Source organism: Podarcis melisellensis (genome assembly GCF_964234715.1).
Source record: "Podarcis melisellensis genome assembly, chromosome: 1".
Taxonomy (NCBI): Eukaryota; Metazoa; Chordata; class Lepidosauria; order Squamata; family Lacertidae; genus Podarcis; species Podarcis melisellensis.
The window spans coordinates 134,180,025-134,207,622 of NC_138528.1; the positions used below are offsets into that span (position 1 = coordinate 134,180,025).

At 42.7% G+C, this 27,598-nt stretch overlaps 1 protein-coding gene across 2 annotated transcripts in view; it reads right to left on the reverse strand.

The window, feature by feature from the left end:
• The window catches only part of CPS1 (carbamoyl-phosphate synthase 1), a 161,824-nt gene that overhangs the window by 124,378 nt on the left and 9,848 nt on the right, over positions 1-27,598 (reverse strand). The window contains exons 2-5 of one of the 2 annotated variants that reach the window (XM_081903145.1): positions 12,855-12,999; positions 12,140-12,229; positions 9,254-9,310; positions 6,283-6,375 (exon numbers count right to left, since the gene is read on the reverse strand). In XM_081903145.1, coding sequence (XP_081759271.1) covers positions 6,283-6,375; positions 9,254-9,310; positions 12,140-12,229; positions 12,855-12,999 — 385 coding nt within the window. The remainder of the gene's footprint in view (positions 1-6,282; positions 6,376-9,253; positions 9,311-12,139; positions 12,230-12,854; positions 13,000-27,598) is intronic. The other variant, XM_081903146.1, reaches the window with a different exon arrangement.

The window sequence follows — 27,598 nt, forward strand, 5'->3', positions numbered from 1 at the left end:
TGCCCTGCCTGAGCCTAGCAGCGCTGCTGTTACTGGAAGAAAGAGTTCTAGTGATTCATTCCCCAGCCAAGAACTATAGACACATATGGTCCATGGTGTCCAGCTCTCCACATGTTATGGATTGTATGTTGATTCAGCAATCCTCGACAGTGCAAACTATTTAATGTAAACATCAAACTTCTACCCTTTGTTTTATACATGTACGTGAACTGGACAGACGTGAAGAAAGGCCAGAATAATGAGATGTGGTTGCAGGATATGGTCTGAAGGTACATGAAGCCATCGATTTGCTGAAGCTAAGCAGGCCTTGGTCTCGTCAGTGCCTGGATGGCTGACCACCGGAGAAGTAGGTTTATGCCACTTTGGGTTCCATGATGGAAGAAAGGCAGAACCAAAACATAAGGAAATAATCTGGCTCCTAATTAATATTGTATGGAAATAATATATTATATCTTCAGAAATACAGTGGCACCTCGGGTTACATACGCTTCAGGTTACAGACTCCACTAACCCAGAAATAGTGCTTCAGGTTAAGAAATTTGCTTCAGGATAAGAACAGAAATTGTGCTCCAGCAGCACGGCAGCAGCAGGCGGCCCCATTAGCTGAAGTGGTGCTTCAGGTTAAGAACAGTTTCAGGTTAAGTACAGACCTCCGGAACGAATTAAGTACTTAATCGGAGGTACCACTGTACACAATTTTGGTTATCTTTTTTGTGGGAACCCGAATGTAACTCTCCTAAGTCAATAGCAAACTTCTTGAAGACAAAGCTGAGAAGCTTCCAACTGAATTAATATATTCTACAAGATGTAGCCTATTGTAGTTTGAAAGGCATAAATTTAAAAAAAAATCCTTTCTAACCTACCGTTGATAAGAAAACTCTTAAAATGCTACCACATTTTGATTTACATGGAAACAGTTGCCTGCTAGGACATAGATTATCATGTCCCATAATTACCACCATTGAAGAGCTTAGTTAATTGTCAGCTTTATTTGTGATGTTACTTTATAAGCCTATAAAATAAAGTTATAAAGATAATGAGATCACAGGAGTTCTGTTAATCTTTTTATATCTCATTTATGTATGCTATTTTCAGCATCTTTATAGCAAACCCTTCTTGTTAATGGCACAGACAATCAACAGCACCTACTCCTGCTGCTTATTTATTCTATAAAATAGCTTTAGATATCAGGCATTCCACTAGGGCTGGACTGAATTGACAGAAGCCATTTCTTAGACCTTTCACACACCTTGAAATCAGCATACCCTCCAACATTTCTCCAATGAAAATAGGGACGCCCTAAGGAAAAGCGGGGTATTCCGGGATCAACTCAGAAACTGGGACAGCTTCTGTAAATCCTGGACTTTCCCTGGAAAATAGGGACACTTGGTGGGGTCTGAATCAGCTGTTTTACTTCAGTTACATTTTGAGGGTGACATGAAATTCTTTTGGCTGAGGGGAACAGAATCAGAATGGCCACCATTTTGTTTTTCCTAGAAAACTCCATTCTTAGGTGTTATTTGAATTTGATGGCTTCCACACAGTCAAGAAGTCCACCCTTCCTAAGCTACTCACTTGGGACCACTACATAGTGGACTGCAGCAGAATCTCTACCCAAAAGAAAAAGAAACACTTTACAAAACAGGTGGATCTTTTTCCCCAGAAGCACATTTTGTTCAAGTAGTGCAATATTAAGTACTCCTCCAACCGAAAGGAACTGATTGAAGAAGGCTGGCAAATAGGTCCACAAAGAAATGGTACAGACAGGACTGCTGTGCCAAGCCCAGGGTCAGCAAGTAGCCCAGACTCTCAGGTTTCATTTTTAAAAAAACAACCAAAGTCTTTTTTTCCCTTTTTGACTGAGAATTACGAAGCAAAATGAGAAGGCACTCATTTCATGGCTTTTTTTGGGGGGAGGGGAAAAATAAATTTGGATCCCTTCCAGTCGGGATTCAGGCCTCATCATGGGACTGAAACTGCCTTGGTCGCAGTGGTCGATGACCTCCGGTCCAGCTCCAAGGGCCTTCTGGCAGTTCCCTCCCTGAGAGAAGCTAAGTTACAGGGAACCAGGCAGAGGGCCTTCTTGGTAGTGGCACCCTCCCTGTGGAACGCCCTCCCACCAGATGTCAAAGAGAACAACTACCAGACTTTTAGAAGACATCTGAAGGCAGCCCTGTTAGGGAAGCTTTTAATGTTTGATGTATTACGGTATTTTAATATTTTTTGGAAGCCGCCCAGAGTGGCTGGGGAAGGCCAGCCAGATGGGTGGGGTATAAATAAATTATAATTATTATTATTATTATTATTATTATTATTATTATTATTATTAAATATCCAAGGTTCCATTGAGCTTAATGGGACTTACTCAGTAAACATATTGAAGAATCAGCAGAATCATTTGGAGAAGAAAAGTTGGGGACAGGTCCACTTCACAAAATTATTTCTTATCAAATTAAGGGGTCAATTCCACCATGTTTTGATCGAATCCCCTTCATGGACCACTGCCTTGCCGTGGCGAAGGGCTTGAATAACTCAGAGAAGCTATGAACTATGCCGAGCAGGGCACCCAAGATGAACAGGTCATAGTGGAGAGTTTTGACCAAACGTGATCCACCTGGAGGAGGAACCGGCAAGCCACTCCAGTATCCCTGCCAAGAAAGCTCCATGGACAAAGACAACAGGCATATAAAAGTTATGATGCTGGAAGATGAGCCCCTCAGGTCGGAAGGCGTCCAACATGCTACTGGGGAAGAGCGGAGGACAAGTACAAGTAGATCCAGAGCTGATGAAGCGGCTGGGCCAAAGCCAAAAGGACGCTCAGTTGCGGATATGCCTGGAAGTGGAAGGAAAGTCCAATGCTGTAAAGAAAAATACTGCATAGGAACCTGGAATGTAAGAACCATGAACTTGGGTAAGTTGGATGTGGTCAAAAATGAGATGGCAAGAATAAATATTGACATCCTGGGCATCAATGAACTAAAATGGACGGGAATGGGCGAATTCAGTTCGGATGACTATCATATCTACTACTGTGGGCAAGAAACCCATAAAAGAAATGGAGTGGCCCTCATAGTCAACAAAAGAGTGGCAAAAGCTTGACAGGAAAATTGGCTTCCAGGTGGAAAAATCGAAATTAGAGACTGAACTGTTAGAACCCAGTAATAAGAATTTGGCAAGAATGTATAGCTTGCTGTTGGAATGGAATACACAAGACAAAATGGTTAAATCTGCAATGATTAAGTGGGCACAGGACATTGGTCATAATATTTTGTTTGCTGACTGGGAAAGGTTATGGACCACCGGTATGAAATTCACGGCATGTAATGCCTTGAGAGAGAACATTATGAAAATGATTTATAGGTGGTACATGACCCCAGTCAAGCTTGCAAAAATTTACCATTTGCCCGATAATAAATGCTGGAAATGTAAAGAAACTGAAGGAACATGCTTTCACCTTTGGTGGACGTGCCCAAGGATTAAGGCTTTCTGGGAAATGATCTATAATGAATTGAAAAAGGTACTTAAGTACACTTTCCCTAAGAAACCAGAGGCCTTCCTCCTGGGCATAGTTGGCCAATTGGTGTTAAAGAAGGATAGAACATTTTTTATGTATGCTACAACAGCAGCAAGAATACTCATCGCAAAGTACTGGAAGACGCAAGACCTACCCACCGTGGAAGAATGGCAGATGAAGGTGATAGACTATATGGGACTGGCAGAGATGTCGAGCAGAATCCGAAACCAGGGAAGAGAAACGGCGGAAGAAGATTGGAGAAAATTCAAGGACTATTTAAAGAAATACTGTAAAATCAAAGAATGTTAGAATGACGCTGGATTATAAAATAAGAGGTTAATAGCGGTAAGGGATAACTTAAAGAAAATAAATAATATTGAAATTAAGTTAAAAGTAAGGGAAGGATTTGCTGATAACTTTATCAGAAATTAGAATACAGAAAGGGAAGGTATGAGGAAGTCGGGAAAGTAAGCCACAAGAAAGTGTAAATTGAATTTATACATGTTTATTGTTTGTATCTTTTATAATGTCTTTTTTCTTTTTTGTTTGTTATTGTGCTTGGTTGATGTGTTAAAAATTTGTGGAAACTTCAATAAAAATTTATTTTAAAAAAAACAAAAGAGTGGCGAAAGCTGTACTGGGATGCAATCTCAAAAATGATAGAATGATCTCGATACGAATCCAAGGCAGACCTTTTAACATCACAGTAATCCAAGTTTATGCACCAACTACTGGTGCTGAAGAAACTGAAATTGACCAATTCTATGAAGACTTACAAGACCTTATAGAAGTGACACCAAAGAAGGATGTTCTTCTCATTATAGGGGATTGGAATGCTAAAGTAGGGAATCAAGAGATAAAAGGAACAACTGGCAAGTTTGGCCTTGGAGATCAAAACGAAGCAGGGCAAAGGCTAATAGAGTTCTGTCAAGAGAACAAGCTGGTCATCACAAACACGCTTTTCCAACAACACAAGAGATGACTCTACACATGGACATCACCAGATGGGCAGCATCGAAATCAGATTGATTATATTCTCTGCAGCCAAAGATGGAGAAGCTCTATACAGTCAGCAAAAACAAGACCTGGAGCTGACTGTGGCTCAGATCATCAGCTTCTTATAGCAAAATTCAAGCTTAAACTTGACATCTAATAATACAAACCAGACCATAAAAAAGGTAAACCTCACATTCTGTGGGATAACCAGCCTCTGTAACCAAAATGCTCAAATCCGTGCTGTTCATTGAAAGAAAATTATATGAAAATGATTTATTGTTGGCATCTAACACCAAGTAAAACTGCAAAAATGTACAAAGTAGTTCAAATCTGTGCTGGAAATGTAAAGGGAAGGAGGGTACTTTTTACCAAATGTAGTGGACATGTACACTGGTAAAAGCTTTCTGGGAAATGATATATAATGAATTAAAGAAAATGTTTAAAAATACAGTCATACCTTGGGTTAAAGTCGCTTCAGGTTGAGCATTTTCACGTTATGCTCTGCAGCGACCCAGAAGTAACAGTACGCGTTACTTCTGGGTTTCGCCGCTTGCGCATGCGCAGAAGTGGCGAGTCGCGACCCACACACGTGCCGACGTGGGTTGCATTCTGCTCTGAATGCGAACGGGACTCTGGAACAGATCCCGTTCGCATCCAGAGGTACCACTGTACATTTATTTATAGGTGAAGAGATACCAAAAGAGGATAAAAGACTTTTAATGTATACAATGATGGCAGCGAGAATGCTACTAGCTCGGAGATGGAAGGAAGGAGAATTACCAACTAGAGAAGAATGGCAGACAAAACTGATGGAGTATCCAGATATGGTGAAACTGATGGGGAAGATCAGAAACCAGGACGATCAAGTATTTTTAAAAGACTGGAGTAAATTCTTAATTCATTTAAAAGACCACTGTAAACAGTTAAAATCATTGGCAGGGATGCAATGACACTTGTAATGTGGAATTAACTAAAATAACTGTGGATATATAACAGATGGGTGATGGTAAAATTTGCAGAAAAAATTATTTTAAATATGAAACCCATGGAGGGAGAGAAGGAGGTCCGAAGGTTCAAAAGAACCTTTTATTGTAATGCTTGAAATGGTTAAAGCTAAAATGTATAAAATTATGTAAAACCAATAAAAAATATTATAACAAAAAACAAAATTCTCAAATCCGATTAATGCATGAAGGAGGCACTTGGAGGAGGCAATTTTCATTAAGGCCACTGTGGCCAGAGACTTCACAGGTGTTTCCTGATCTTTGTGACAGTCCTGTGTTCTTCATCATACCCAATATCCACCATAAGAGTCAGCTCATCCTACTCCTCACAATTTCAAGATTCTCTGGACCTTAGTTATTCCGGATAGATGGCATACTTCATTCCAGAGCTGACCAGTTCTGACAATTAGGAAATGTTACCTGATAATATGTCAGCTAATTGAATTTTATTTAGGAAAACTAAATGGAAATAATCCACAAAGGGTAGATGAGGAGAAGGGAGAGTCTCCATTGCACTGCCCTTCCTTCAATCCTAAGCACAGGAGTGAATTCTAGCTCTCCCAAAAACAAGTTAACTGGAAGCAACTCAGTTAGCAATTCCACTGGCGTCCTCCCCTGTCCCTACATTAACAGACCTTTGAAGACACGCTAAACGTACCTGACCTACTCTTTCTCCAGCCAAGCCTGTTTCTAGCAGATACACATTAGTCAAACTCGTCATGAAATTTGTAGGAAATGAGACTAGCACACTAAAAGTGGAATGTTTACCTTTGTTGAAATTTCAGCTATCAAGTTTCTCTTGTTTGGATCCAAAAATTGCACAGGTTGACCCTCAAATTCAATCTTCCCAAGAATAGTTCCCTGTTGAGAAAAAAATAAAACAAATGATAGCATTTTATATTTTATCATTATTAAATTTATAAATTGCCCTTCATCCCAAGATCACAGGATGGTTTACAACATAAAACATAAAATAAAAACACAAAATATATAACATGACAACAAACTGGGAGCCATCACAGAAAAGGCCTGGATCTCTTGCAGAGGAGGCAGATGATTCAAGGCCTCATATGATGAGCATAGGTTATTTATGTGCATCAGTAGAAGCTTGAACTGAGCACTGCCCCAAAGCCCTGCTTAGAGGAACACATTTTACCCTGGATGTAATTACACAGAGACTTTTAGTATAAAATAAAAAGCTATTAAGAAATACATGTTGGATAATAAAGATCCTAGATCTATCTAACTTGGAGGAACAAAGAGAAAGAGACAAAAGAAAAACGTCCCTTCTCCTGAAGTGAGATTGAGAAGGAGGATGAATACAAAGTTATGTCAGCTACCCTGAGAGTTTTAATCTAATATCAGAAGGAAGGTCAGCACAGGTTAGGTCAGAAAGACTGCCTAGGAAATTTGGAGGTTCCACTCTCTATCTACTTTCTCCCCATGCAAACCTACCAGCCTTAATGCAAGCTGAAATGCATTCCAGCGCCTCCAGCAACAGATGAGTGCACACAAGAAAGGAGAGTGGCATCAGGTAATGGGGGAGAAAATTTCTTAGGAACTGAAATAGTTACTGTTAAGTTGTGGGTGAACATATCAGACGACACAGTGATTCTTCAAACAGCTCTTGTTTATTCAGAGGCCAGAACAGAACTGACTGAAGGGCTCAGTCAGCCTGCTTATATAGAGCTCCAGTACAACGTTACTGTAGCAACTTTCTAAAACTATCCAATCACTGAACGTCACTTTCGATCCTTCATTTGCATAAAAACTATCCAATCACAGCCAAGAGAGGATTCCCAGGTAAGATCCTCCCTCTATTGTGTGGGCAGGTAATCCCTCCCCTACCTGGCCTGGTCTCCTTGGCAACGCTTCCCCCAGGTGGGATTGGACAACTGACTGAGGTAGGCGGAGACCTCCAGGTATCCCACCTGAGGGAAGGCAAAGCCAAGCCTATGCTGTTGGAGCCGCTCCAGATCTAGGGCTGCATGCGTCCACGCAAAGGGCGCCCCCCGTTTTAAGCGGGGAGCGGTCATTCTAAAACTATCCAATCACTGAACGTCACTTTCGATCCTTCATTTGCATAAAAACTATCCAATCACTGAATGTCACTTTCGATCCTTCATTTGCATAACTATCTACAGTACCCCCTGCTGGCCCAGGGTGAGAACTTCAGTAGATAACAGTTACCCAACAACTTTATAACTTTTTAAAATTAGACAGCCTAAACTGAGTAAAGAAGAGAGAATGAAGACAACTGAGGGTTTCACATCTCTAAATTCCAACAGCAAAATCTGCTCTTTTTGAGTTATAATGCACCAACCTGACTAAGGAGTAGCAATAAGGTACTGTTAAAAAAAAATATATCCAACTATAAATGAACCAATTTTTTACATGATTCAGCTCTCAATACTAATCTTTTAATCTTGATCCATCTGAACTCCCTGCCCCAAGAATTTTCCACACTTTTGCCTGATTCACACCAAGTTGTTTGTTTGAGGTTTTGTCATTTTGCCATTTTATGGATGTCCATTATGTGGACACTGTGCATTTCTGATAATGTCTATCAGCATATTGGCGTATGACTCTTAATGGAATGCCAGTTCTGTTAAGGGTGGCACTGGGCTTTAGGAGGAGAGTGAACGGTTTCATCCAGGGCAAAGGGGGCGGTGAGGGGATGTGTGTGGCTCCCCACCACCTAGCAGCCTCGGGACCTCTCGCCGTGGCGGAAGGAGCCATGTCTCTTGTGTGTGTGTTGCCCCTCATATTTTCCCCCATCACACAACCTGCTGCCCCTGCAGATATTCCTTCTGCTCATTCCTTCTGCATTCTCCTCCATCTCCCCCCACAGCTCAACCCACATTGCTAGGGAGCGAGGCGTCTCCAAAGAGCGAGGGGACCCAGCACACCGCCACCACTGAAGAGACCAAAGGGGTGGGTAGGGCAGCTCAGTCCTGCTGCTGTGGAGCTTCTACCAAACTCGGTCCCACTGCTGTGGAGCTCCCCCCCCCCCCGCCACTCCCACTCCCACTAACATCCTCATTGCAAGAAAGAGGAGAGGCAGAAAGAAGAGCTAACTTGTCCATGGCTAGGGGGCGCAATCTGGATGGTTCTGCCAGGGGTGCAACATCACCCAGCTATGGCTCCACAGGGAGCAGGTCTTTCTTCCAGCACTCAGGCTGCAGCAGCCTCCCAGGAGCCTTTTAGTGGTTTGACAAGGCCCTCAGCAATTCTACTCATTGTAAACGGTCACTTCAGCTCCTTAGAAATTTCCTATTTCTTGCAATTCTGCAGATATTATTCACAATTTTAGCTAGCTGTTTTAGTAAGAAAGCACTATTGAAACACTGAATTTCAACAGAAGAGATTTAAACATGCACTCAGGTTTCCCTTTGAAATAAAGGAAAGAAGGAAGGAAGGAGAGAGAAATATGGGAATTCAAGGGTATATTGTGGCCTGCTTGGCCACAAAGAAATAAAGCAAATTAATGGAAAATCAAGGTCCATTTAGGACATAAGAAAGCTTTGTATGCTCTATAATCAGCTAGCAAACCTGAACTGCTCCCCTTTCTTTTTCTTAATATCTAACAAGAGGAAGAGTTCTGTGGAATTCAGAGGCTTGCACAGTAGTTTGTGATTTATAGTTGGTTCTGATACAGGATTTATTGTGGTAGCCCAGTGTGGTGGTGGTGGTGTTGTTTTATAATGGACCAGCACAGCTATTTGTGTTTTTCATCTACCTTGTTCCGAATTATTTTAGAAAGCATCCTGGTATCAATACCATAAAGTGCCGGGACCTGAAGAAAAGACAGATACAGGCAGATTAGAATTTAGAAACCTAAGTCAGTTACATTCCCAACAGAATATTGAAACTAGCTCCCTTTGTGGAAGACCATCCTGGAAATCCTAAGTTATATTCAATGCAACACTAAAGGGGAATGTTCCATCAGTACAATTTCTTCTTGTGCAACAGATTGTTTTCCTCCTCTCTGCCCCCCACTCCCTCTAGATCTGTTCTTCCAACCATTGTAGGAAAATGGTTGTTAATGCCTATGTGGTAAAATGGGTGCATGGGTGGAAATTTACTGCAGCCTGACCTTTTGGCAGGGCAGGCTGTGCTGGGCATGATCAGCGCGTGAACACCTCATGCTAGGCCAGTGATTGGTCCATATAGTGTAGCCTGATAATGGGGTGACCTCCATGTATGGTATTGTACTTATCTGCAGAGTTGATACAATGTTGTAAGTTTTTTACTGTTCATAATAAATGTTGTGCTGCAGCAGCTTTTTAGCAGTTAAGTTAAGCTTTGAGGCTGGTTAGGCCCTTTCAATCCATTCTGGCATGAGACTGATTATTTTATGACGAGCAGGCCCTCGTCAAACCATCCCAATTTGGGGGTGGTATATACAAGGGGGCATGGAGGATAAGGGCAAATCCCTTTGTACTAGTGCTAATCCTTGCATTAGTGTAAAGATGTAGTGCCCGATGTTCAGAAAAGCTCACGTTAAAACTAGCAGTGATCTCAAACAGAAGCAACATTTTAGCAGAGTCTACGAATCATGCTCTCTAAAGTCCAGTTCTTACGTTGTTTTTGCAACAGTCACCATGTGATAGTTTTGCCATGCCAGTATTACATGTTGAATATTATGTTTACTTTATTCTTGTGTGGGATAACTTCTACGTAGGGAAAACATTGTGCTTAACCGTCATGCTTCCTATTGGGCGTGCCCACATTACAACATTAAATTGACTTTAAAGTACTAACTTCCATATCTTCTACCAAAGCATCTTGGAAACTGAATTTGGCAATACAGTGGTGCCCCGCAAGACGAATGCCTCGCAAGACGAAAAACCCGCAAGACGAAAGGGTTTTTCGGGTTTTGCGACGCTTCGCTAGACGATTTTCCCTATGGGCTTGCATCGCAAGACGAAAGCCCATAGGGAAATCTCGGGGACCTTTTTTTAAATGCTGGCGGTGGGGAGCAAAGCCTTCCCCCCCCTCCGGACTTCAGAAGAGGTCCAGGAAGGCCGGCGGGGGCGAAAGGCTTTGCTCCCCACCGCCAGCATTTTAAAAGTGGTCCGGGATAGCAGGGAAGCGCTTCCCGCTATCCCGGACGGCTTTTGAAGGCAGGCAGGGGGGGGCAAAGACTTTTGCCCCCCCCCCCGCCCGCCTTGGGAAGAGGTCCTGGACCTCTTCCCAAGGCGGGCGGGGGGCAAAAGTCTTTGCCCCCCCCTGCCTGCCTAACCGGGGGCTTTTAAATCGCCCCGGGACTGTCCGGGGCGATTTAAAAGCCCCCGGACGGCTTTTGAAACCTCCCCCCGCCGCCCGGCATCGGGGCATCGTCCCGATGCCGGGCGGCGGGGCAGGAACGCCTCCCCCCGCCGCCCGGCTTCGGGGCATCGTCCCGATGCCGGGCGACGGGGCGAGAAAGCCTCCCCCCGCCGCCTGGCATCGGAACCATGTCCCGAAGCCTGGCGGCGGGGCGAGAAAGCCTCCCCCCGCCGCCCAGCTTCGGGGCATCGTCCCGATGCCGGGCGACGGGGCGAGAAAGCCTGGGCGCGCTTGCAACTCTCCGCAAGGAGCGCGCTGCTTGCGGAGAGGTCCGCGCCTGTCCTGGACCTTTTCTGAAGGCAGGCGGGGGGGGCAAAAGTCTTTGTCCCCCCTGCCTGCCTTCCCAGGGGCTTTTAAATCGCCCCGGACAGCGGAGAAGTCCTCCGCTGTCCCTGGCGATTTTAAAATGCCGCCTGCCAGAAGAGGTCGGGGAAGGCGGCTTCCATAGGAACGCATTAATTGATTTTCAATGCATTCCTATGGAAAACCGTGCATCGCAAGACGAAAAACTCGCAAGACGAAGAGACTTGCGAAACGAATTAATTTCGTCTTGCGAGGCACCACTGTATGTTTAGAGAGAAACTTCTCTTGTGAAAGCTAGCTCCCCCTATGTGCTCCATCTAAGCAACTCCCAAGGTTCCTTGGTGGGGAGGGAACATATAGATTAAACCAGTTTAAATCTGTAGTGCTCCTTGAGAGAATTCTCTTTCAAGAAAATCACAGGTTACAGGGCTTGGGACAGGCCGACAGCTCAACCATTTTAAAATATAACCTGACATTCCAAATGTACTAATCAATGAACCAGAGTGGGAGGGAGTGAAAATGCAACTTTTGTTACAAGTTTTGCAAAATCCTGCTGAAGACAAAGATTTCTAGAGTTGTTTTAGTGCATGGGTAGGCAACCTAAGTCCCAGGGGCCGAATCCGGCCCAGTCGCCTTCTAAATCCAGCCCGCGGATGGTCCGGGAATCAGCGTGTTTTTACATGAGTAGAATGTGTACTTTTATTTAAAATGCATCTCTGGGTTATTTGTGGGGCATAGGAATTCGTTCATTTTTTTTCCTTGAAAATATAGTCCAACCCCCCACAAGGTCTGAGGGACCGTGGACAGGCCCTCTGCTGAAAAAGTTTGCTGACCCCTGTTTTAGTGTAACAGGTAGGCATCTCAAAAAAAGCAACAACTGAACAATAATTTTGAATAACGATGCTCAAGCCATTCAATGCCAAATGGTTTTAAAAACTAGTTCCACTGCAGCAAGTGATTTGCTCTTGGTTATCCAAAAAATATTCCTCACCTTTTCCTCTTTCAGCCATTCTGCGAGGGTCTTGACAGCTCGCCAGTGACTGTACTCATTGCTATAATCCAACACCAGCAAGCCTGAAACCTGTGAAGAATGACAGCAAATCTGACTGTAAAATGTAATTTTAAATTATAACCTGACGTCTGTCTTACAACGAACCAAAAGAATTTGACAATCAGAAACGTTTTCACTTTGAGTTTGTATCAGAAGAATACAAAGGATACATTTCTAGATGATCTCATATACCTTACAGAAGGACTATGAGGTATACCAATATAGGTAAAGGACCCCTGACCATTAGGTCCAGTCATGGCCGACTCTGGGGTTGCGGCGCTCATCTCACTTTATTGGTCGAGGGAGCCAGCGTACAGCTTCTGGGTAATGTGGCAAGCATGACTAAGCCACTTCTGGAGGACCAGAGCAGTGCACGGAAACGCCGTTTACCTTCCCACCGGAGTGGTACCTATTTATCTACTTGCACTTTGACATGCTTTCGAACTGCTAGTTTGGCAGGAGCAGGAACCGAGCAACGGGAGCTCACCCCGCCGCGGGGATTTGAACCACCAACCTTCTGATCGGCAAGTCCTAGGCTCTGTGGTTTAACCCACAGCGCCACCTGCGTCCCACCAATATACTTACTAGCAAAACAATCGAGAACCTTGCCCCACAACAGAGAGAGAGAGACTTTTCTGATATCGCTGCTGCTTACCTTAATGCCTTCAGACTCGAAGAACCTGCTGAGGCCCATTTCATCCAAAGCAGCAGTATCTGGGACACCACCATTCCCTATTATGGGGTTAACCAGTGTGAGGATCTGTCCATGGTAGCTTGGATCCGTCAGGGTTTCTGTATTCCTGAGTTGAACACAACAGAAAATCATTTTCATGAGGGAGGAATAAAAAGTGAGTCAAGATTAAAGCTCCCTATCAAAGCAGCAAGCATGGATACTGGACAGGCTTAAAGTGATGCAGTAGAAAAGTGTGTCGGGTTCTTACCAGTTTATAATTTTTATGGACTACTTATATTGGAAGCTCATCCCATAATTGTATTTTAGAAACAAATTCCGTTAGCAGCTATGCTTTTAAAAGAACAACATACCAGTAGGTAAATAGCTGCATGGAAATATAAAACAATGGTTTAATTCATACAAAGTGCCAAGCCATGGTTCGGTGACCAGGAATGTCCACTGTAGGCTCCCGAGCTTCTTCCTTCGTTGCTTCTCATGCATGAGCTCCACGGTTATAGTTTGCTGTTACTTTGTTGACAGTGGCAACCTATGATCTGAAGTCATGGGTGCTGAATGGCTTTGTAAAGTACACTGTCATGAAGTTTCTCACCATCTGTAAAGGAGAGGGGGCCCTCTGTCTGAAGGGTAACTTAAAAGGGGTGGGGAGACAGAGGATTAGTAGTATAGGGTGATATTCTTCCAGTGGTACTAAAATTCCTCTTCAGTTAGATAAAGTATTTTGCCCAGTTGAGAGGTATTCTTGAACTGATGAGTTTCACTTCAGCAGTGGGTATATATCATGCTGCAAGAGGATAAAATATGCCCAATGTGTGGTTTGCAAGTACATTGGGATTCTTCAGAATGATTTACACAAGCTAAAACTAATTTATTTTGTTGTTGTTATTTAAATTATATATAATTGAATAGTCATACAGTTTTTCAGATATCAGCAAGTTGCAAGAGGCATTTTTATGGAATGCTGACATCCTTGTGAAAAGATAGATTGTCACAGACTGGAAAACTCTTTAAATAATCCAGAATGGTTACAGAATGATATCAACGAATGAGTGTGCAGGCCAATTGAGAGAAATTATGTGTCAAATTAAACAATTGGTATGAAATATTCCAGGTTGCGATGTTCTACTCTTTGAATATGTATGTGTTGCCACCGACTAAAATGAATTAGGTCCTTAGTTTTAATGTATGATTTTCGTAAGCCTGGAGAATACATAAATATGCACAATCAGGCTACAATTATTACAGAGTAATCCTATTAAAATTAGCTGGGTTGCTCTGAAATAAGTCAGTTATGAATTACACCCCTGGTCTCTTGCTAAGTGTAAATTCTTTTACAGATAAATATGGTTATTGCTGTAGTGATATAAATCTAAAGATACACAAGTGCCTCTTCAGCCTGATTTTGTACTGTACAAAAGTCCTTCACTACAGTGGATATTGGCCCAAAATATGGCATAGCTAATAATAATTGTAATAATGTTGTTGTTGTTTAGTCGTTTAGTCGTAATAATGTTACAATCAGCCAAATTTTGCACCTCATGCTTCAAGAACCTTTAATATCAATTAACTCTTTTTAAACTGCAAAAAAACACACCTTTTATATGCAGTGAGAGAAGTTTGTAAGAAAAATGCAATGCCTTGGAGTGCATGGCAGCACCAACCATGCAAACCGGATCCTGGCACGTCCATCATCAGATTCAGGCATTCAGACTCAGACAAATAACCATGGTGGAGTTATTTCAGTCCAGTGGTCTTGGCTGCAAGCCAACAGGTAAGTCAGTGAAAGAAGTATACAAAACAAGGAACTCTTGGGAAAATCAGGTAGGAGTCTTATCTCCGACAATAAAAGGTGTTTAGATGATCTGTGACTGAACCATCTTCCACCCCATTCCTTTGCCTCCATCCTGCCCAGGTCCTGCATGACTCATTATGCTTGGTTTTGCTACGGAGATGACCTTTGTTGCCAGTGGTGGCTCAGGACCACCTGTGCAAGGAGCATCTGTTGACCCCACCTTCAGCCTCACCTTTGTCAAAGCTGAGCAAGTGCACAAAAGGAATAAGGTCCTGGTGTGCTCTTATCCCAAGAGAGATAGAGTTTGTGTGAAGGCTCATGAGATACGCTGGCTGGTGCATAAATAAAAGCAACATGAAATGGGTGCATCTTTATGGAAACAGGAGCCAAGCCATGCAAAAACAAGCTCAAAGAATGGTATGCCAAATAAAACAAAACTGTTTCTGCTACTGAGGCAGGTTGTTGAAGGGGAGTTAATCCATCAGCTGCTGCATGGCTTTAGTGATGTGACAAGATTTATTGCCCATAATCTGTCACAGGGAAGAAAACCTTGATGCCCTCCATCATTCTGATCTATATTAAACAGTTGTTTGTTGGCAGGTATATTAAAACATATAGCAATTAGTGCTTTCAAAAAGCATAACTGATTGCCTTCAGATTCAAAAACTTGCAAACGGATTTGCCTGTAATTTAGTGTTACTACCAGAGAAACCGCTTAAGATTCCATCTTGTCTTGTGGTGATTCACATAATAGAAACCACTGAAGAGCCCATCTTGTCTCTATACATGCATATAGAGAACGCAGTTTGTACAGCATCTTGCAACTGTGTGAAAGCTGTAGGTCTTGACCTAAAATCTTGAGCTTTGTTAAGTTGGGATCCTATAAGTGTTCTGTTGCAGATGGAGGATCTGCAGCATGTTACTATGTTAGCCAGGGCTGACATTTAGAGGTCCAAACTGTTGACCCAAGTCTGTGTTCCCTCTTGAGGAGTATATCCTTCCTTCCCTCCCTCACTTCTTCATGAACATTTTCACTTTCTCCATTCCAAGACCTTACTTCACCTCTGAGGAATCTCAGGAACCTTCATTCTTATCAAAATACAATAAAACACACTCTGATAATTAATTTATTAGAGCACTTTGCAGTTACAGTAAGAGACATAGTTCCTCCAAGCAAATTTTAGAACTCATAAATTGGCTGATGTAAGAAGGGAGAAGATGAAAGAAAGACAAGTGTTAGACATAAAGCCGATGTTTCCTCCAGAAACCAAGCTGTTCAGCAACCGCTCTCTCAATTACTTTACCCAGATATGGGAGATTTGAAACTGGGCAGTAATTGGATAGATCTAAAGGATCTAGTGAAGTTTTCTTTAAGGGTGGATGCACCATTGCTTCCTTCAGCTCCCCTGTGAATGTCCCCGTGCCAAGGGACAAATTGATAATTTCAACCAGGGGCGTCTGCGCAATATCTGGGCACGCCCTAATCAGCCAAGACAGGCACGGATTGAGGAGGCAGGTGGTGGGCCTACCAGCTTGGAGGAAGCTATCCACATCAGCAGGGAGTATCTGATCGAAATGGTCTAACATTGGACCCGAAGTCAGTCGAGGGGCCTCCAGTTCAGTCACTGTATCTAAATTGGCAGGGAGGTCACGGCAAAGCAACAGGACTTTCTCCACAAAAAAAACTCGCAAATGCCTCACAGCTGTGGGTCGAATTTGTGCTTAAATTTGGTTGTCCTCCTAAGGACGTTATCAACCTAATTATTCTAAAAAGTTGTGCCGGGCGAAAGCTAGCAGATGCAATGGAAGTTGCGAAGTAAGATTTCTTAGCAGCTTTCGTAGCCATCTCATAGGCTTTCATAAGTGTTCTATAAGATGTTTTTGAAGCTCCATCACAAGTCCGTCGCCATACTCGCTCTAGCCGTCTGAGATTTTCCGGAGCTCCTCGGTAAACCAAGGGGCCCGGTTTCGACGGGGTTGCAGAGGGCGCTTAGGCGCAATCTCATCGATGGCCGCCAAGAGCCGGTTATTACAGTCTTCAACAAGGTCATCTAATGAGTTGCCAGGAGGAGCAGGGTCCCGCAAGGCCTGACGGAATCTATCAGGATCCATCAACCTTCGCAGGCAAGCCCAAATAGGCTCGCCACCCGAGCAGGGGAGGAGCGGGAAGTCAATCTTGGCTTTCAGAGTGTAGTGATGAGACCATGGCACTTCCACAGGGGGGAGCATGATCACATCTATGCCAGCACCAAAGATCAAATCCAGCGTGTGGCCTGCTTGATGGGTGGGGCTCAAAACAAACTGGGAGAGCCCCAGTGTTGCCATGGAGGTCACTAGGTGCAGAGCCTGTGAGGAGGGGGCAGCATCGGCATGGACAGTGAAGTCTCCCAAAACCAATAGTCTTGGGAACTCCAAGGCCCAGCCCGCCACCACCTCCAACAAGTCTGACAGGGTGGCTGCCAGTGTGCTGGGTGGTCAGTACACCAGCCAGACAGCCAAGCTCTCCTTGGTGCCCCACATGAGACCAACACATTCAATGCCAGAGATCAACGGTGGTGGTAGAGCCCTGAAAGAGCAATCCTCCCAGATTAACGCCGCTACTCCTCCCCCCCCCAACCCACAGTCCGCGATTGGTGGAGGACAGAGAAACCTGGAGGTGTTATCTCACGTAGGGAGACTACTTCGCCTTCCCATGCCCAGGTCTCTGTCACACAAGCCAGGTCAATCCCCTGAGAGACAAAAAAGTCATGCATTTTATTGCCTATGGACCTGGCATTGCACAACACCAATGATGGAGGTGGGTAATCCCTGCTCGCCCTACCCTTGTCTCTTGGGATGGGGCGTAGATTTGAATGGGTTTGAGCATCACTGCATCTCAAAACCCTTCGCTGATAGTGATATCTAGCCCCACCACCATTCTTCCCTAGCCCTTCAATAGTGGGAATCTCAGACCCCATACTAGCCTCCCCAATAGAGGGGTAAGATCCCCTCACTAACAAGTCATCCCTGGGCCAGGACTCCTGGGTCAGAATGGTATGGGGAAGAGGTGAAAGTTCAATAGGGATAAAACCCAACCAACTGCACCCTGAGCAAAGAAGATGTTCAGCTCCTCTGCCAATGAATCATCAACCTTAACCATGTTCCTCGTATTGCCCTTGTAGCTGGTTAGGTGCTGCAGTCGTTGCCACACTTGTTTCATGTTGTTATCGGCTAAATAATTTTCCACCTTAAGCTTATGCTGTTGTTTTGCTGCCTTAATGCCTTTTTTGAGATTTGTTCTCGCCTCTCTGTATATGTCTATATTCCCTGTCTTAAAGGCAGAATCCTGGATTTTCAGGAGTGTTCTTACTTCAGCAGTCATCCATGGTTTACAGTTCCCATAGACTCTAATGCATCTCTGCGATGTTACCTTGTCAGTGCACACTTTAATATAGGAAAGTATAGTATCTGTGTATCTATGCATATCTTGATGTTCAAACACACTCCAATCAGTGCTCTCAAAACAATCCTGGAGCTGACTAAGAGCACCCTCTGGCCAAATTCTAACTGTTTTTATAAACGGCTGAATTCTTCTCCTGAGAGGGATGTACTTCGGACATAGAAAAACTGAAGAATGGTCAGATGAGCCTAAGTGGGGGAAGGGGATTGCCTGTATGCCTGTTTCAAATTGGAATACGTGAGATCTAGAATATTCTGTCCTCTAGTGGGCAATTTCACAAACTGTTCAAACTTAGGAAAAACTGTCTTTAGGCAGGCTTGATTGAAGTTCCCTGCCACAACAAGGGCGCCTTCTGGGTGGATTTGCTGCTGCTTAGAGATGACATCATATAGCTTAAAAAGAGCCGCACTGACATTAGCATCAGATGGAATATAAACAGCTATAATAATTATGACAGTTACTTCTCTAGGCAGATAAAATGGCCGACATGTAACTGCCATCAATTCTACATCTGGGGAGCAAAAAAAAAGGGGGGGGGGAGATCCTCAAACACTAAGTAACATCTCCTGCACCGTTGGAGCATCTCTAACAAGTAGATCTTGGTATCTTGTTTCACCCCACCCCAAATAAAAGCATATTGATCATAACCGTGTGAGAAAGATGAGGCATATAGTGCGGTTGCCCCCCAAATCCATTTTGCTTCGAAGTCAGACTTTTCATCCACCTAACTCAGTACAGTCCACTCTAAAGCAGGTGAAATTCTACCACTGTCCACCAGACAATGGTGAACTCCTAGTTCCTATCAACCTCAGCCAACCTATGTCAGTGGTCGGGGAGGATGAGAGCTATGATTCAGAAAATGGTCATTTCCCAGGCTGGCAACTCAGAAGCATTTTTAACTGGCAATGTCAGCAGTTCAGCCTGGGACCTTCTGCTCTTCCACTAATAATCCAGGGCCTCTCAGTTGTAAATAAACCCACTCTACAACAACCTCAAAGTAAAAAATAAAAAATGCTCGATTTCACTACAGTTGCTGCACCTGTCTACAAGGCTAAAGGTCTCTTTCACAAGTAAAAATGTCCATCTATGTTTATACAATGAAGCATGCAAGTTAAAAACAAATATTTTATTAAACACATCAGCCTAGATAGGTTGCACAAAAGAAACCATCAAGTAAGGCTGTTAGGTATTGAAGTTCTCACCCTGGCCCAGCAGGGGGATACTGTAGTTATGCAAATAAGGGATCAAAAGTGACATTCAGTGATTGGATAGTTTTAGAAAGTTGTTACAGTTCAGTTCTGTTCTGGCCTGTGAATAGACAAGAGCTGTTTGAAGAATCGCTGTGTCGTCTGATATGTTCACCCACAACTTAACACTGGCGACGAAGGTGGGATGGATGGACAACAGAGCACAGCCAGATGCAGCCACCCTCTGAGCGGAGCTGAATCACTGAGCTGAAACACTGAGTGAAATCACTGAAGAGAACCAATTCAGAGCTGACTGTTCTGGCTAGAGCACTGTGTTCCATCCATCGCCTCCACATCGGCATCGGAACCATTGCTTCACTTGTGCCTCTACTGTCGTTAGTGCCAGCCTCTGAATCATGGGACTCCTACCTCGCTCGGTTCGACTGCTACCTCCAAGCCAACGAGCTGACGAAAGTATCACAGGAGCGTAAGCGGGGCCTATTCCTCAGCCTCTGTGGGCCTGAGGTGTTCGAGACGGCCCGAGCATTGGTTGTGCCTGAAGCAGTCCAGACAACACCATAGGACACGATTCAAGAGAAGCTCCACAACCACTACACGCCAAAGCCGTCCAAGATTGCAGCCCACCATGCATTCTACCACCAGAACCAGGCAGAGGGGGAGTCAATTAACAACTACACCGCCACCCTCCGACAGGCTGCAATGCACTGCAAGTTCTGAGACTTAGACGATGCCCTTATGGATCGAATCATCTGCGGGGTCCGGGACATCCGTCTGCAACGGTGTCTCCTCGCCAAGCCAGACCTCACGCTGCAGAAAGCCACTGAGGAGGCCGTGACCTTGGAAGCTGCTGAACGCTCTGCCCAGGAGATCCGCAAGGCCAGCAGCCCGCGTTTTGCTAGGAAGCCAGTTCCAGTGCATCACAAAGAGGCCAGCAGTAATGAGGCACCCTCCAGTGAAGACGATGACATGCACCAGACAAAGCGGGAGCGCAGGAAGTTCCAACAGAAGTCCGGACTTCCAGTTTGGGTCGCGGACAGCGAGGAAGTGCAGAAAGCATTTGTTAGGGTTTTCTGAGCAACACGGAGGCTTGGGCACTGCTCCCCCCCAAAATCCCAGGGGGGAGACCCTTGGGGGATAGGCTACCCAGCAGCGTGGGAGCGGTTTCGCAGTGTTTTTTTTTGGGGGGGGGTTTCAGAAGAAACTCGGGGACGACGAGACCGTGAGCGCAAATGGGAGAGCACAGACTCCGTGTTGTGATGCCTCTAGCTTCTGCTGAGAAAGGCGACGAACCTCCACAAATATAAAAATGGATTCCCCTGCGTGGCATGATTTAAAACCTCTTAAAAAATTGGAGATTAAGCAAGGAGAATCCTGGATGCCTTAAGATTTTGGCAAGGAATCTATCCGGTTGAGGAGAGAAAATGGCGCAGGTTACAGAATCGCAGGAGTAAAAAAGGAAGTAGCTGCTTGCCTGACTGAGTGAGTATAGAACGTTTATGGCAACTTTGCCAAGGCAAATTAACTGTTAAACACAAAGTAGCAAAGAAGACGCCTGTTTGAATTTTGTTTCTTTTACCCCCCCCCCCCGCGTACTTTGTTTCCTACTTTTGGGACATAGTCTCTAATAACTAACCAAATCCAGCGGTCGGGGGAGGATAAAGAGAGAGGCTGTAAGAGTTTACTGCGAGTGGAGCCGAAAGGACAAAATATTAAGAGACAGAAAGGAAAAGACAAAAGGAAATCCACAATAGACACTTTTGAAATTTGAATAGTGAGTTAAAATATACTGGGGAGCGCTATATTTTTAAGGAGATTTACAACCCCCCATGTGTCCTCTTTCCGGAATTTCCCCTTTCTCCTCTTTCACTCCGACGTGCGGGATTAGTTTCCTTTTCACTTGTTTAATAACTATAGTGACTTGACCTTGATCCCCTTTGGTGTCTGAGCACAACTTGATAATAAATTTGAGCATTAGACCCCACCTTATTATAAGAGGACTGTGTTTCTAACCAGTCAGAGTTGACTCTGAACATAACAGACTCATTCAAGTTCATGTTGGACATATACTTATCACCTACCTTTGGATTATATTGGACATTTCTACAACAACTTAAACGAACAAGAAAGCTGCAGAATAAGGGGTGATTTTTTTTTCTTTTTGGTTTTTTCCCCTTCTTTTTATGAATGTCAAGTGGGTCGGATTATATTTCTTTTCATATGTTATCGATGCTGGATTAGGCCGCCAAGTGGCTGAAGAGGCTAGGGCTGCTCAAATTTGGTTGGACTAATTATTGTGAAATATTTTGGAACATTTTGGAAACATCTCCGAATTAGATCATATCTTTTTCTGCGTATTTTAAGAACTGTTGACCTGATCTAGCCCAGTTAACTACTTTAAACTGAAGGGAAATTTCTACTGTTGGGTTAGCTCGATATATTCACTGTTGAATATTGGGTTAATCTTCTTTACCGCTGGGTTTATATTCTTACTACCTTTGGAAAATATCTATAATTTTGTGTGATGGGACTATCTGACTGAACACAGCAGGATACCTGAAGTAACTAACTGGAAGAAACGCTCTGAATCTATTTTGGGATTGAGGGAGTGGGAGGGAGAACCTAAAGGGCTCATCTAATGAGGTTATTCTTCTTCTGACCTATAAATGATTCATGAATAATTTGAATGTGTAGTAAATTAGGCTCAGAAGTTACACCCGCAGATACAGTCCAGATATTGGACGGAGACACTCTATAAGACTCTAGATATTTTTGGATGTGGTTGAGGAGTATAATTTAACAATTTCCACAGAAGGGTCTTCCGAGCCTTATAAATAAATAAATAAATAAATAAATAAATAAATAAGAAAGAAATTTTTGAAAAAGGAAGAAAGAGATTGTGAGCCTTTTAAGGGAGAAATATAGGTGCAAAATAGAAAACGTGAAAATAAGGATACCATGTCGGGGGGAAACGGGGGAAAGGTGGGAGGGACTCCAGGGGAAAGGAAGACATCCCGACAAGAAGAAATCAAAGATCTAGATTTTTTGTGGTTAAAAATTTAGGAGGAATTTAAACAAAGTGAAATACACATGGAAAATAAATTAGGAGAAGTGCAGGAGATGATAGACAGAAAGATAGAAGGAGCAGTAGGAGAACTTTCCACTAAAATTCAAGACTTATCAGCCAAGGCAAAAACAATTGAAGAAGCTAATAAGAGAATCCAAAAAGAGATGAGAGAACAGAAAAAGGAGACAGAAAAAATAAAGGAAGAAATGAGAGAGGTGAATAAAATGCAGGATCAAATATGGGATAACTTAGCGATGACAGAAATGCGACAGAAACAGCTTCATTTAAAATTCAGAGGTGTGGGAGAAAAAGCGAAGGAGAATATAAAAGAGAAAATGACTAAGGAGTTAACTAAATGGCTGGAACTGAAAGAAGAAGTGGCATATACGATAGAGAATGCTTTTAGAATAAGAATGAGATCCCAGCAAAACAAGTTAAAAAAACCTCTTGGGGACCGTCTAGTAATCTTTAATTCAATTGAGATGAAGAATTTAATATTAAAAATGAGTTATCAAAAAAATTAATAATTGATGGCAGATCAATTATTATTTTTAAAGAAATACCAGTTAGACTTTTGCGTAAAAGGGAAAGATACAGACAAGTAGTAGGCGCTCTGAAGAGAAATGCCATACAATATAGATAGGAATTCCCTGAAGGGATTTCCTTCTTTTTTAAAGACAAAAGATTTAAGCTAACAGACGCCCAAGAGATGGAAAAATTCCTGAGAAGGTATGAGAAAGAGCTTGGTAAGGTGGAGGATAGGTTAAGAGATAGAGAAGGAAGCAAAAACAAGAAAAGAGGAAAGAAAGAGAAGAGAGGGGTAGGGGATGAGAAAGAAGATGAAGAAGAAGCAGAAGAGGAAGAAGGTGCTGTGGGAGGTGAAGAAGCAGAAGAGGAAGAATATACAGGGAACAGAAGCTCCAAAACACAAGTTTGAAAAATTAAATTGAATAAATAGAAACTAATTTAAATAATGTCTTTGAATTTTTTGTCCTGGAATGTAAACGGTCTAAATGAAAAATTTAAAAGGAATAAAATTGAGAGAGTTTTGAGGAATAAAAAGTACGATGTGATTTGTTGTCAAGAGACACATGTCGCCAAAAAACACAAAGATATATTGAAAAATAAAAAGTTGGGAGTTGAATTTATTAATTCAGATGTAAATAAAAAAAGAGGATTGGTGATTTACGTCAAGGAGAAATAGGAACCTGAATTAATTTGCAAAGACAACGAAGGAAGAATCTTGGGAGTTCAAATTAACCATCAAGGCAAAAAATTCAATGTGGTAACCGTTTATGCTCCAAATACAAACAAGGCAGAGTTTTTAAAAAAACTGGAACAAGTACTGTTAGATCTAGAAAATCATAAATTAATTCTGCTCGGAGATCTGAATGGAGTACCAATACCAGAATTAGATAGAAGCGAAAAAAAGAAGAAATCGAATCAAGGGAAACTTCCAAAATCATTTAATAACCTTGAGGAAAATCTAAATCTGATTGATATCTGGAGGCATAAAAACCCAATAACGAAACAATTCACACACTTTTCAGAACCATACCAGAGTTGGGGCAGAATTGATCAGATACGGGTTTCAAGAGAACTGACTTCTGGGTTAGCATCAACGGTAATGGCGGAATCCCTCTGACTCGGAGGGACCCGCTCAGTGGGAATCGGGTCAGAACCGCTACGGCAAAAGCGGAGACCCTTTAAGAATCACAGGTGGGTGAAGCCTGTGAATGTGGGACTCGGCGGGCACCTCTTGCGCCCCCCAACTCGTGGGGAGACCCGACTATGGGCTCCGGAGCAAAACGGGGTGAGTGGCGTGGTACTGTGAGTCAACTGCTACTTCCATGGAGCGAAGCCGCACAGCTGTTACCGGAGAGCGCTGACTTTTTCCTGGGACAATTCGACTATAAAAGCAACTACCTGTGAGTAGGACAATTGGAAAAAGGCAAGGAAAAAAAGATTTAATTTGGCACCGAAGCGGGGAGGCATAAACAGGAAGTCCGCCTTCTGCTTTTGTAAATAGACTAAAGCAAAGAGGCTGCAAGCTAAAGCCTTGGGAAGCTGATTGAAAAAGACTAAAATCCTAACATCCAAAATAAGTGAAACCCCCCTTGGCTGCAGGAGAAGAGGGGGGAGAGGTTTGGACTATAGGTACCTGCAAGACAGAGGGAAGTAATTTAAAATCTACCGTTCAAAACCTGGGAACGGGCTGCCAATGAATAATAAGATTGCCGTACTGTGAAATGCGCACTGCTTATGAATAGAGCACTCTTTGACAGCTAGCTCTGCAAGAGAGATACATTGATTTTGGCTGTCCTCTACTGATTTTAGAAAGAAGGGAAGGTAACTGAAAAATAACTGAAAACTGAAACTGACTTTCTTTTTTCCCCTGCTTGAATTGTGTCCCCCTAGAGGAAGTTTCTGAAATTGTTACAACAATTGGGCCAGGGAAATTTTCCACTTCAAAACAAACTGTGTGGCTGTGGGATTGACCTTGGACTCTCTGTTGAAGTGTTATGGCAGATGGGAAAGAAAAAGTAGAGCTCCAAGACAAAACAACGAGGTCTGGGAAATCTTAGCAGCGAAGAGCATCAGCATCTGGCCCTCCTGCCTCATCTGCGGCTGTACCCACACAATCTAAGTCAAAAGGTATGTCATCAGAAGAAGCTTTAGCACTTGCATTAGGTAAGATAAATTAATCATTGGAGAAGCTAAGTAAAAAAGTGGATGCTGCTTCAACTAAAATTGACCAAAATACAATAAGCATTAATAATCTGGGACAAAAGGTGAATACTAATACAGAAACTATTGAGAAATTGCTACAGGAATCTACTTTGATTCGACAGACCGCAGAGGAAGCTAAGGAAAAAGCCGCTGCCGTGGAGGAGAAGATAACAAAATTGGAAACAAAGAGTGTTCCAGACCTACAGAAGCAACTTGAGGACCACAGATCAACACTTTCTATGATTGAACTTAAGGAGAAACAAACTTGAGGATCAGAGCCGTGCCTGAATTAGAGAAGGACAGCCTGATAGACTTTCTCACGCAGGAATTTGCAGACTTTTGGGATTTGGACCTGGAGCAAGAAGAATTTAAGATTGTGAGTGCTTTTAGACTTGGAAGAGGGGGGAAGAAAAACAGGGTGAGAGACTGTTTGATTACCCTCCGAACTAAATAGGAGAGATAAAATTTTGGATTTGCACTTTCAGAAGACCTTGGAAATACATCAGTCAAGAGTGGAAATATTCAAAGATATTCCGAAAGATCTTTTGGACCTTAAGTCCAACTATGGAGATTTGGTTGCCCTGCTGAGAAGGAACAGAACCATCTTTAGGTGGGAATTTCCCCAAGGCCTATCTTTTAGCTTTAAAGGAAGAAAGATAAAAATAAGATCAGTAGAGGACAAAGAAAAATTTCTGAAAGACTATGGAGAAGACCTGCAGAAAGGACTGGGAGAAGAGCCAGGAGTATTGGACAGAAAATCACTGGACAGAGGATTGGAACAAAAAGCACAGGACAGAGGATCACCAAAAAGTGGAATACTAGACAGAGCAAGATTATCCTTTCGATTGGACTGTCCAGAGAAAGTAACATTAATACTACCGATAGAACAAAAGCAAGCACTTGGCGTGGTTGGAAGAAAATCAGAGTAATTACATCATGGCACCCTCAAAAAAGAAGAAGAGTCATTCATTTAAAAAGGAACAACTGGACTTGATTTGCCTACAGGAAACACATGTGATAAGGCTCCATAGGAAAGTATTGAGCAATAAAAGATTGGGTCAAGAATTTATTTCATCAGACAAAGTTAAAAAAAGAGGAGTGGTAATTTATGCAAAGGAGAGCCTATCACCGAAATTTATATTTAAAGATGACCAAGGAAGATTTGTGGCAATTGAAATTCAAATACAAGGAGAGAAATTCCTGATAGTAGGCATTTATGCACCAAATGAGGGAAAATCAGAATTTTTTAAGAAGTTGCATGAAACTTTGATGGACTATATGGATTACAATATGATCTTGATGGGAGATATGAATGGAGTGGTGTCTACAAATATGGACAAAGCACAGAGACAGGTAGTTACCAAGGATGGCAGACTACCAAAAACTTTTTTTGATATGACTGACATTAGTTGACATTTGGAGAGTAAAGAACCCCTTGGGCAGAGAAGGAACCTTCTTCTCTGAAGCCAGAATGACATGGACAATAATTGACCAAATTTGGGTAACTAGAGGACTGGCTCTGAAGACAAGAAAAGTGGAAATTTGCCCTAAAACTTGCTCCGACCATTATGCCGTGAAGATGGAGATGAAACTAACAGCAATTGGCTCCTGTAGATGGAGGATGAATGACACTTTGTTTAGAAACGAAGAAGTGACCAAGAAGGCCCAAAAAACCTTGAGAGATTATTTTGAGATGAATATTAATACTACCGTTGAAAAAAGAGTAATCTGGGATGCAAGCAAAGCAGTAATGAGAGGGTTTTTGATACAACAGAATGCAATAAAGTGAGCTCAAAATGAGGAAAAAGATAAAATTTTGGAGAAAATAAAGGAAGGTGAGAAGAAACTGAGAGCAAAACCAAAGTCGCAGGAGATTTTGAGAGAAATAAAGTTACATCAAGTACAGTATATGAAAATGATGAACCAGGAAATAGAATGGAAAATTAAACAGATGAGACAGAAAACATTTGAGTCGGCAAACAAATGTGGGAAATTGCTGGCGTGGCAAATGAAAAAAAGACAAAAACTCAATACTATTACAAATTTGGAAGTGGAAGGAAAGAATATACAGAATCCAGTGGAGATTAGAAAGTGCTTCCAGAGGTACTTTTAACAACTATATACACAAGGGACACAGAAAGAAATTGACATTGATCGATTTTTGGAAATAAATGGATTGCAAAAAATCTCTCAAGAAAGCAAGCTAATGTTGAATTATAAAATAACCGAGCAGGAGGTAGAAGGTGCCATTCAGAACATGCAATTGGGTAAATCTCCAGGGCTGGATGGTTTAACTTCAAGATACTATAGATCCCTGAAGGAATGATTAATACACCATTAAAGGAAGTTTGTAATGAAATTTTGGAAGGGAAAAAAGCACCAGAGTCGTGGAAGGAAGCCTATATTACACTTATACTGAAAACAGAGTCTGAGAAGATACAGCTTAAGAATTACCGCCCGATATCTCTGCTCAAT